Source organism: Terrapene carolina, unplaced genomic scaffold, assembly GCF_002925995.2.
Source record: "Terrapene carolina triunguis isolate 2854851 unplaced genomic scaffold, T_m_triunguis-2.0 Scaffold629, whole genome shotgun sequence".
NCBI classification, from domain to species: domain Eukaryota; kingdom Metazoa; phylum Chordata; order Testudines; family Emydidae; genus Terrapene; species Terrapene triunguis.
This window is the reverse complement of record NW_020664980.1, coordinates 622,252-634,607: the sequence shown is the minus strand read 5'-3', so window position 1 is coordinate 634,607 and position 12,356 is coordinate 622,252. Positions and strand designations below refer to the sequence as shown.

Sequence of the window (12,356 nt, the reverse complement as noted above, 5' to 3'; positions counted from 1 at the left end):
TCATCTCTGAAGTCTAGCAGTGCTTAGTTTTATTTAGTAACAATACCATTCAGAATTTATTTACCATTTGCACATTCAAAGTGTTCTTCTAATGAATCCTCCCTGCATCTATTATCATCCCCCCATTTCTTTTTAATCACAAATGGAGAAACTGAGGGAGAGGTGATAGACCTGATTGTAAAATCCTGACTCATAATAGCAAGGACTTACTCAGATGAACAGTACCATGGGCTTCAGTTGGACTATTCACCCACATTCTCACTTATGCAAGCAGAGGTTGCATAACTGGGCCATAAGTGATTTGTTCAAAACCACAGAAGGAATCCATATCAGAACTAATATTAGGACAAAGGAGTTCCTGATTCCCAGTTCCATTCTCAAATCACTGAAAGACTACCACCTGTCTGCACAGACTTTGAGCCCAGAGTGGAAGTAAAATTATAAGAGCAGTTCTGTCATCCAACGGTAGTGAGAGACTGCTGGAGTTTTAGGGAAAGTTTTTCAAAGAGAAAATGAGAGACTACCCAATTGCAGAAAGAAAAACCGGAGATGTAGCACTAAATGGAGCAAAGAGTGGCAGTAATGACCTGAAAGTCTGTTTCATTTATAGTCCAGAACACTGAAGCCTTTCAGATGACCAAACTGGGTTTCTTACACGTGAAGCAGAGACAACAGGCAGAGGTGCACACAGTGTTGATACAACAGGCACACTAATTTCAGGTATATTAGAATGAGGACAACTGTGCTCCTTCTTTAATTGTCTCCTTTAAAAAGTTAACTTGACAGGACAAAATACTAAAAACTGCTAAGGCAGGTGGGGAGGGTTGTTATGAGGCTATACCAGAATATTTACAGTATGCTGTACAGTGCACTCCTATGATGCTCTTATGGGAACATTCCCAAAATTTCCTGCCTCAGCAGTCACCTACTGGGGTCAGGAAGGGATTTTTCTTCCCTCAACGTATTTTTGCTGTTGTTGGGTGGGGTGATTTTTTTTCGTTCTCCTTCCTCTGAAGCACCAGAGATGGTCACCGTTGGAGATGGACGCTGGATGGGGTAGGTCAGTGCTCTGAGGCGGCACCGAGCAGTCTCTCTCTCTCAGGTGCTTGGCTAGCTGGTTCTAGCTCACATGTGGGGCCTTCCCCTGACGCATGGGTTGCCAGGATTATGTCTCTCTATGTCACTTACCCCTGCAATGGCAGGGAATTCTCTGGCACTGGTGCATCTCTCAGACCTTCCTATTCTCTGCCTGTAGTATATAACCAGTCTAGTCTCCTGTGGGCTGTAACACTTTGGTCTAATTTCAGTTTCTGAGTTTAGTGTGCAGGTGCTGGGTGGTGTTAGTGGCTGAAGTTATACAGGAGGTCAGACTCGATCTGGTGGTCCTTTCTGGCCTCTATTTACACATACACACACATGCAAACACACTCCCATCCACCCAGCAACAGATTCTGCCCATCCTTTATGCTGGTGCACAGTGGAGGTGGGGAAAGAGCAAGAACTGCTCCCTCTTTGAAGAATGCTTCAGTCCATCCCTCTGCCACAGCCTTTAGAGTCAGACAGCCTCGCAGTGGGAGTATTCTGTACCCCTCTGAAGGGGTATGGCACCTGGCATCATCCCCCTATGTGCCAGGGAGTTCAAGGAGACTTTTTCTTTTAGGTTACCTCCCAGTGCACCATGGGCTGTGCTTACATGGCACAATTTAAATCTAAGCATGCAGTAAAAGTCTGTATGTAACATTTATAGTCTTCACAATGAAACACTGATATTTACATGGAAACAAGACATTTCTAGACAAGACACTGAACAAACAAAATGTGCTTTAGCCCTTACCCGTTTATCTATCTCTCCATGCTGCAGCTGAACAAAGCGGGCACTGATAGCAGCTATGTAACTTTGTTGATTAGAAAATGCAACCCGCCCAGCTCCTTTTGGGTATTTCAGCTCAGGATCTGTGTCAATTCCAGCATAGCATACCCCTCCATACAGCCGGTCCATTATCATTGCAAGCTCCACTAAAGCAGAAAACAAACACTCAGTTAGGTAGATTTTTACTTTCTAAATCCCCTTTCTGCCATTCTAAGCATTGAATATGCACATTTATTTGTACTCCTGTCTCTAGCTACAGTTACACAGCATCAGCAATACTTACATTTTTCAAACACTAATATATGTCTATATGCTACTGTAGCGAGGCGGTGGGATACCCCACAGCCCCGCTGAGGGACGAACCTCCCCTAACACCAACATGGGCGGAGCCACTGGGTCCTGCACCCGCCCCTCAGAGGTCACGGTGCAGACCCGGAAGTATAAAAGCCCGCCTGCAGAGCTCAGTTGAGAACCAGCCGCCGGAGAGACCAGACATTTGTGGCCGTGCTCGCACTTGGGAGACGGCAGCAGGCCGCGGCCGGCCTGAGGATTCACCGGGCCAGCTGAGCCTGCCCCGTGCCAGCTACCCTGAGGAGGACTGGCCGAGCCTACCCTTCACCACCTACCTGGAGGAACCGATGCTGCTGGAGACCGCCAAGGACACTGGCGCGACCCAGGTACCCTACGAGGGGGAGTGTGGAAGTAGCCCGGGGGCAGCTGACCCCAGTCTCACTGCAGCACTGCCAGAGCCTATGTCAGTGTGTTGCGGCCAGGATCCCCACTGACAGCAGCGAGTTTCCGCCGCTGCTAGGGCCCTGGGCTGGGACGCAGTGGAGTGGGAGGGCCTGCGTCCCCCCTGCCACCCACCCCTTGGATGGCAGACTCCCCCTTTCCCTAGCCTGGAGAGACTGGGACCTCTTGCTTATTGACTCAGCGCCTGCTTAAGGCCCTGAGTTCCTGACTGTTTGGTTGCTGCCCCGCCCTGACCTAGGGCCTGGGCGTCTGTATAGAACTATCGGCTCAGCCCCGACCTAAAGGGCCTGAGCCCCTAACAGTGGGTTTGCTGTCCCCCACTACCGCAGGACCAGGACTGACAGTGAACTAGAGCAAGGCGGTGGGATACCCCACAGCCCCGCTGAGGGACGAACCGCGGCCAAGCCCCATTACAGCTACATATATAATATATGTTTTTGTCCTGAAATGTCCTGCTGAAATAACTCCCAGCGTTCTCCCAAAGCAGTAAGGCTGATTGTACAACATGCCAAAGGCTGCAACACATGTACTATACCTGCTCGTAATGGCCGAGGAACACCTCCAACAAAAATAGTTTTTCGTGGATCAAGAGGCTGCGAACCATCCATCACGAAGTCACTATCACTGAGATTCCAAGGCCTTATCTGAACCTATGGCCAGAAAACAAACTTTTTTACTGTTCTTAATTCAGATTAAGAGTTGAGGTAAGTATTTTAGCAATATCAACTGTCAGTTACAATGTAGCCTCCCTGATGGTAAAAACTTTAAAATGGTATCAGTGACTATACTCTGAACTCACTTTCAAACTGTATATCAACTACCAATTAGGAGTTAATGCCAATATGCTCTATTAATGGTGACCTAAGCAGATCAGATTTCACCTTGTTATTTAACTGGTATGAGATATACAAGTTCTTCCTGTTAATGTGATGCATTATCACAATCCAATCATGCTACATAAACTTTATAAATACACATGTATCCATGATGTGTGTTGTTCTGACGAAGTAAGCTGTACTGTAGACATCAGGCTAATCACTATCACAATAACACAGGTTCCAGCATGCAAGGCTATGCACAGTTTATTTACTAAGCAACAATGTCTGCCGACAGAGGGTCTTGACCCAGAGCCCTCTGAAATGAGTGGGAGTCACTGGGCTTTGGATCAGGCCCATAGTCACTGCAGTACCAGTACATAATGCATAACCATACCATCCTCTTTGGACACTAATCTGTTTCACTGAAGTCAGCAAATATGCATGACATCTGCAGTGCACAATTTATAGCCTTATTTTATACCAACTCTAAAGTACTTGAAAATGTTACCTACCGGTTTGTCTTTGATAGTGGGGCTGGAGACACAAAGGTAGAGTTTTCCATCCTCTTCAATACATGCATCAATCAGAGCCTGTACAGAACTTTCATCTTGAAACAGCAAGAACGCATATCCTAGGAAAGAGAACAAGATGACTTGCAAAATTCCTGATGAGATTCTCAAGAGATTTAGTTTTCTATAGTTTATAATATTCAGTGTCATTATTTAGGGCCAGACTATGCGCTGATCCCACATGATTACACAGCAACATAAGAGAGATTAACAGTAAGACACCCCCCCAACACACACAAACACTCCCCTGAGCAGCCTCCCAGCATGCCTCCAAAAGCAGGAGGGAAAACAAGAGCTATGTGCTCAGTACTCTCTTCTCCCTATCTCTTTCCCACTGGTGGGGAGGAAGCAAGCAAAGAGGTGGAAACGGATAGAGCCTTGGCTCCATCCTGCCAGCACAGGTGAGTTGTGAATAGAGAAATGAAAGGAAGGAGGCACAGAGAAAGAAAGGGGAGTCAGACAGGAAGTGAAGTAAGAGTAATTATTTTAAATGTGTATTATCATGCACTGCTCTGCAGTCCACCTACTTGCAACATCCTGCAGGATTTGAGTTACATCATGATTTGAGGGGATATTTTCAGCATAGTATGGGGGGCAGTGAACATGAAGATCTTTTATATAATGAAAATTACACTTCAAATCCTCACACTGAAAAAATACAGTCACTGGTTCTGCAATGGATCTTAAAATAATGTTAACATCATGATCGTTACCTTTAGGAGGAAAATAGGATTTGCTTTCTGCCTTGTGCGGCCAATCCACAATCAAAGGACCAAAGCGACGAAAGCTAGCCGTGATCTCATCTGAGGGATGAGGAACAGAGGGATAAAAAGGAGCATGAATAGAAGTTAAAATCCACTGAACATAAAACCCTGGAGAATCTGGATTTCAGATAATATTTTTCCTAACCTATAAACAAATATCAGACCACTGAACGCATTTACTGAGGGAAGGGGACTCTTCATGACAAGTCAGAACATACATTAAATAGTGAGGAAAACAGTTCAAAGATCAAGGTTTTGTCTCTTTATTAATAGTTACAAATAAAGGCTTGCAGCCCACTAAGTCACAGGAATGAAATCAATGAATCTAAATAGCTACCATATCCTAGCTTCAGGCATTCTCCAACATAAAGAGTTCAAAGTCCGAATCCTTGACTGACTGCTTAGCAGTAAATTCTGCCAATCTGCCTTGCAATCACAAATGGTTTGGAGAAAAGGAAAGGGAATATCAAGGCCCAGTCAAGCCTGTTCACATCACATGCTTGTGCCACATCTGTCTGCATTATCTGAGTTTGACCTCAGACTAACTTACAGTAATGCTTGCAGAATGCAATTATGTAATAGCTATTGGAAAGAATGCAGAGAACACATACAGTAGTGTAACAGGAAGCAACTGCAGCACCCATTTCAAATCCTCCTTCCACTTCAATATTCCGCTAAGATAATTATCTTATTATTTGCTAGTCCTATAAAGATGTTCCATTAATTATGGCATTGTTCTTTTTGAGCTTGGGTAATTTTTCTCCCCTCAGTAGAATGGTTGCTAGTAATAAGAAGCTTCTGAACAAGAAACACCTGTGTACAAAGCTCAAGTAGGGATACAATTTCCTATTACTGAAGAGGCATCTGCAAGTTTTAAGTAGACTATGTTAGCACCTAGGTGCTACAATATATTAAAAATACCTAGACAAATGTTTTCCCAGTGTTTTGTCATTCATCCCTTCATCTCACTAAACAATTTTTTCCATAGCAATTACAAGGTAACTTCTTGGATTCCCCCCATTTTCTATTCTTTTATTGATCTCTTCCCTCAAAGACATTACAACAATCTTCCCTCACTGGGGGCTTCTCCCGCTGACATAGCACTGTGCACACTACCACTTATGCTGACGTAATTTATGTTGCTCAGGGGGGTGGTTTTTTCACACCCCTGAGCTACACAAGTTTTGCAGACATAAGTGGTAGTGTAGCTATGCCCTTAGTGCTGCGGCATATCATGGGTGTTTCTTTACACAAACACTGCAGTGTCCCTCAACCCCCAATATTCATGCTGAATTCACCAAACACTCTTGGCTTCTCACCAAAATTAAGTGCCTCTGGACTGATTCCTGACTCAGTTCTTACCATCCACTGGGGTGACAGGTTACCACTGGACATAACCACTGTCAAAAGCTGCCACAGAATAGAGCAACACTTTACATATGGAGCTGAATGAAGAGCCAAAACCTAAAAGATTGTACAAACCTAATAGAACTACTGGTAATATTACTCCTACTCTTAAGTTTCTGAAGCCCATTAGAAGAATATTTTAAAATGGGTTTCATAAGGAAGAGGGATAACTTAGTTCCTTATCTTCCAGCTGTTTTTCAGTTTGAACATATAATTCAAGTGAGTTAATATTCAAATACCAATTCAATATTGCATATTTTCACGTTTAAAAAAATCTCACATGGGATTTTTTTTGCGTTTTGTCAGATCGGCAGTGAAAGTGTTCTTAAAAAGAACAACAACATGTGCTAGGTCATCATCCGAGGCTACTATAACATGAAATGTATGGCAGAAGGTGGGTAAAACAGAGCAGGAGACATACAATTCTCCCCCAAGGAGTTCAGTCACAAATTTAATTGACACTTTTTTTTAAACGAGCATCATCAGCATGGAAGCATGTCTTCTAGAATGGTGGCTGAAGCACGAAGGGGTATACAAACGTTTAGCATATCTGGCACATAAATACCTTGAAATGCTGGCTACAAAAGTACCATTCGAACGCGTGTTCTCACTTTCTTTTGACAATGTAAATAAGAAGCGGGCAGCATTATCTCCCATAAATGTAAACAAACTTGTTTGTCTTAACGATAGGCTGAACAAGAAGTAGGACTGAGTGGACTTATAAGATCTAAAGTTTTACACAATTTTGTTTTTGAGTTCAATTATGTAACAAAAAAATCTACTTTTGTAAATTGCACTTTCACAATAAAGAGATTGCACTACAGTACTTGTATGAGGGGAATTGAAAGTATTTCTTTGGTTATTTTTACAGTGCAAATATTTGTAATAAAAATAATAATATAAAGTTAGCATTACACTTTGTATTGTGTTGTAATTAAAATCAATATATTTGAAAATGTAGAAAAACATCCAAAATGTTTAATAAATTTCAATTGGTAGTCTAATATTGTTTAACAGTGTGATTAAAACTGCGATTAATCTAGATTAATTTTCTTCAATTGTGATTAATTTTTTGAGTTAATCATGTGAGTTAACTGCGATTAATCTACAGCCCTAATAGAAACCAATTTCTTTCTGTCACAAGATTCGTATTTTCTCAGTGTTGAAAGTTTTTGATCTAGATTAGATACAACAGCCTTAAGCATTTGAGGCATTGCATCCATCTGTCAAGACCACAGCTGCTGACCAAAGAACATTTCTATGATAATCTCATAAACATGAAGGTCTTAGCATGGCCAGCTCCCTAAAACAGATCTGCCTCTTTTTATGGTCTAGGTCTGGGCTATATACAATTAAAAGGAGGGGCTGGCGAAAGAACAGATTTATCACACAAACGTTATAGCACATTAAGTCCTCATTCTCAAATTCATAAGCAAAGTACTATTCTTTTTAAAGAGCTCATATTTTTATCTTTCAGTAACAAAGCAGTTGTAGAGACAGGGCTAATGGGAACAGCAGGTGTTCAGTGCCGCTCAGGATCTGGCCAACAATTTGTAAAAAAAAAAAAAAAAATCTCCTATTATAATCATTCTTTAGCTTGTTAACAACAGGGTCCATTCTATAGTTTATCATTAAGTCAACATGAGTTGTTCTGACTGAGCTTGTTTCTGAAAATACCTTCATCGATATCTGGTGGCAGTCCACCTACGAACACCTTGCGGGAATACCGTTCCACTCTTTCTCCATTTTGGTGAGAGAAGCAGTGTGGTGATCCTAAGCCACTATGAAGAGTCTGATCCCCACGTCCATCATCCAAGAACCCGTCTTCCATTGGAAACAGTGAAGACTGACCTAAAAAAAAAAAAAAAAGGGGGAAAAAACCCCATACTAATAGGACAAAGAACATACCATTTAAATATTATTAAAGAAATAATGTTCAATATTAACAGTACATCTTCTTGTACTCTTCCCCTTTAATAAGTAATGGGAAGACTAAAAACGTGATCATTTTGATATTCTGCTTATTTCATTTAACCTTACCATTTCTAGTTCTACAACAATCCAAACACCTTGTTAATTACACAGCTACAGAAAGAGGCAGTATCTTTTATTAGAGAAAATTTGTAACAAAACAAACAGCATTTTAAAAGGTCCTGAAAATCCACAATCTTTCCATAGCTTGAACTCATCTTAGCTCATTTTTGAGAAGTTTTGCAATTGCTATTGCCTAATTCTGCTGCCTGTTTTTTATGTAAGTCATATTTTTAAAAGACTTGCCACAGAAAGAAACATTATATAACCATAACAACTACTTTGTAGGGACTGTCCTGATTGTATATACATAACTAAAAATCTAGGACGCATACCATTTCTCAAACAACAACTTCTTACATGCACAAGGTAATTTCACAGTACAGATGAAAAAAGGATTCCCACACCAGCTAAATGCATTAATCTTTTAGGTCACTCAATATCAAAACACTTAAAACACAAACCATCCATTTGTAGATAACAAGAACACTGATAAAAGCAGTAAGACCCACTGTAATTTCCTGTGAAGACTCATTTAAGTAACGTGTCATTCTTGGAGCAAATCAACTTTACTGAGATATTGTACAAGAAGATTCATTCATTAACTCGTTTTCTAACATGTTGCAAGCATTCTTCCTCTATTGAGACAGTCACATGTCCTTTTGCTGTAACATTTTTTTTTTGCATATTCCTTTACGAAAGATCTTTGACTTACAAATGCAGTTGTCTAACACAATACATATGAATGCACACAAACTGATCCCTGCAATGATATTACTCCTTATTACAAAATACAATAACTAGAGTCACAACATATGTGGCCAGTCCTCCACTAACACACACCTTGGAAAAAGCAAGCGAATAGATGTGAGGTATGTTAAGGCTCCTAGAATAATTTTTCATTTGTCTACAGTTTGCTATATGGGGATGATATTTCAGAATTCACTACAATCTATAAAAATGGTTATCAGTGGGATTAATTTATCTTCTTTTGTTATCCTTCATTTGCAATGTCAAATAGGTTACATACATTTACTTGATTTTAAATTAAATCGAATTATTAGAGACTGTAGATTTGACCACCTCTGAAATTCAGACATTTTCTAGGCAAAGTCAAAGTCTAACAGAGATCACACTTCACCAATTTTCTTCCTTAATCTATGGAATTAATATGTTCAGAAAATTAAAGAACTCAATACTGAGACCCAGTCTTAGTTTCAGTATTCAACAATCTATTTTTTTAAATGTCTTTTACTCAAGGAACCATTTGAAAACTGACAAAATGGAATCACACCCACTTTTATGATTAAGTTTCTACCATTATAGCTTTCAAGGCTTTACAGTGGTTTTTTCCTTATCTGGTGCATTATCCATTTTCATTTGTCTTGTCTATTAAGACCCAAATCCTGTAGACAATTATGCATGTGAGTAACTTTGGATATCTAGGTAGTCGTGATGAACACAACCACAAACCAATATGCATAAACTTACTCAGTATGCGTGTTTACAGGATCCGAGCCTTTGACTATAAATCCAATGGGACAGGGCCAATATTCAGGGCCCAACATAACTGTCAGCACTCAAATACAAGTAATAATAGGAATCACTTCTACAGAGCTGTCATTCATAAATAAACACAGGAGGAAAACAACAGCATTTTAGCTCTCCCAAGTAGTAATTCATGTAGATGACATTTAGCTATAGGATTATGCTCAGCTCAATCTAGGTAGTACTATTCTGGGGAGATATTTCATTCAGTTAAAATGTTTACCACAGCATGCAGACAAACTAGTAAGTAATCTTGGGTTAAAGTGATGGTTTCAAATCTTATCTTTTTAGGTTGCTTTCTAATAACAGCTTAGTGCTATGTGCGCCATGAGACATTGTCAACATTAGAAAATTAAAGAGGAATATTGTTACCTCGCCTTCTCCCATATGTCCTTGCTGCATGTTAAATGAGAAAGAAAACAGCCTTTCAAACATTGTTAAGGACCAAAAGATTCTCCTTTATACTAGCTTAGTGGTTCTCAAGCCTTTCCATACTGCAGACCACTTAAAATGGTGTCCACAAGATTACACACACACACACTCCCTGCACCACTCTGTTTGGTTACACAAATTAACATTACATCTGCAAAGGAGATAAGAATAGTAAAGAGACTTGCTTTTTAATACAATTCTTTTAGCATCTGGGTTACATCCTTATTTAGTATGTGTGCTCTTTACTGCTCTCCCTGGATGTATGACTTGATTAGTAATGGATCACCCCTCATTGTACTAGGCACTAAAGTTACTTGACACTGATTCTGCCATTCTCTGTGTTCCCTACCCCTCCAATTTTAGTGCCTCCTAAATTTGATCATGAGAATTTACAGGAAAACTCTTGATAAAGACATACAGGATTTAAAAAAAAAAATGCAGGCACCTTTTTGTAAGTTAAGGTTGCCAAAAAGCCAGCACGAACCCTAAGAGAGACCTTGATTAACTTACTACTAACAGGAAGCTTTACTGCTGCAAGACTGACAGTCACAGTGGTGAAGTGTAACAGCTTCGTGGGCCACTGCCCTCTGCACACCTCCAGAGATCTATGGACCACAGTTCAAGAACCTTTTGCACTCCCTTATTAAAACTCATGTATATACATGGTAGCTACAACTACTGTGCTCCCTCCATTTTTGTGCGCGCGCCTTTCTGGGATGAAAGTGGAGAACATTCTACTGCCAAAATAATTAAGATGATCTCTACATCTATCAGAACATGCCCAATAACTGATTCCCCACTCAAAATTACACTTAAAAATAATAATGTAGTCCAAATCCTCAACAGATAGGAAAACAACTCTGTTCCAAAGTCTGAATTTCCTGGAGAGTACTATAAAAAGTTCTGAATATATCACCAGTTTTATTTTCGTTCCTCATTCAGAATTCATCTTGCAGACACACAAGTAGCTACAGCGGGGCGGGCAAACTTTTTGGCCTTAGGGCCCCATTGGGTTTCGTAAATTGTACGGAGGGCCGGTTAGGGGAGGGAGTCGAGGGCCGGTCCCCACCTCCTATCTGCCCCGCCCCGGACTCCTGCCCATCCAACCCCCCCGTTCCCTGATGGCCCCTCTAGGACCCCTGCCTCATCCACACACACACCCCGCTCCCTGTCCCCTGACCGCCCCTGGACCCCCACTGCCCCATCCAACCCCTTCTCTCATTCCTGACGGCCCCCCTGGGACCCCTGCTCCATCCAATCCCCCCTCCTTCCTGACTCTCTCCCCCCCCCGGGACCCCTGCCCCCATTCAACCCCGTTTCCCCCAACCACCCCAATCCCTATCCACACACTCCACCCCCGGACCACCACCCCAAACTCCCTGGCCTTCTATCCAACATCCTCGCTCTTCCCCCCCCGCCCCGTTCCCTGCCCCCTTACTGTGCTGCCTGGAACACCGGTGGCTGGACCGGCGGCTGGCAGCACTACAGCCACGCCGCAGAGACCGGGTCAGGCCAGGCTCTGCAGCTGCGCTGCCCCAGGAGCTCACAGCCCCGCCGCCCAGAGCATTGCGCCGGCGATGGAGCAAGCAGGCTGAAGCTGTGGGGGGGAGGGGAGAGGAGGGCGCAGCAAGGGAGGGGCTGGGGGCTAGCCTCCCAGGCCAGGAGCTTGGGGGCCAGGTAGGACGGTCCCGCGGGCCCGCCGTAGTTTGCTACAGCATCTAAATGTTTTAACCTCCCCTACAAGTCATGGGTATTTAACCCATGTGCAAGAAAGCATATCGATTCAGTTTACTTAGGTGTTTATTTTACATTTACTTCACTGATCCTTTTTTGATGGGGACAGTCGACACACACAATCCCAATGAGAAAGTATAGCTAAGCATCGGTCCTCAGTTGAGAATATAGCCACAAGTGCTTGGCACATATTTCCTGCTAAAAATAGTAGCTTACATTTTGGAGTCTTTACAAGTATAATTTCTGCATCGTAATTAATACTGCTTTTTTGAAGTAAGAAATCTAAGGTGCTTCTATAGTTACCAAATGAGTGAAAAGCTATGATAAGCTTTTTTCCATGCAATGACCTTGCCGGTTGCTTTGCATAGGACAGAGAGCTCAGAAGCTTTTGTGCATTTAAGAACCTAAAGTGGTTTCAAAGTGTACCCTG

General features: G+C 42.0%; 1 protein-coding gene across 3 annotated transcripts in view; it reads right to left on the bottom strand.

Annotated features, from left to right (window-relative positions):
- The window catches only part of CPEB4 (cytoplasmic polyadenylation element binding protein 4), a 193,268-nt gene that overhangs the window by 5,656 nt on the left and 175,256 nt on the right, over nucleotides 1-12,356 (bottom strand). For all 3 annotated transcript variants that reach the window (XM_024199349.1, XM_024199350.1, XM_024199348.3), the window contains 5 exons: nucleotides 7,859-8,032; nucleotides 4,724-4,813; nucleotides 3,954-4,072; nucleotides 3,159-3,273; nucleotides 1,835-2,016 (listed from right to left, as the gene is read on the bottom strand). In XM_024199349.1, the coding sequence (XP_024055117.1) occupies nucleotides 1,835-2,016; nucleotides 3,159-3,273; nucleotides 3,954-4,072; nucleotides 4,724-4,813; nucleotides 7,859-8,032 (680 nt within the window). The remainder of the gene's footprint in view (nucleotides 1-1,834; nucleotides 2,017-3,158; nucleotides 3,274-3,953; nucleotides 4,073-4,723; nucleotides 4,814-7,858; nucleotides 8,033-12,356) is intronic.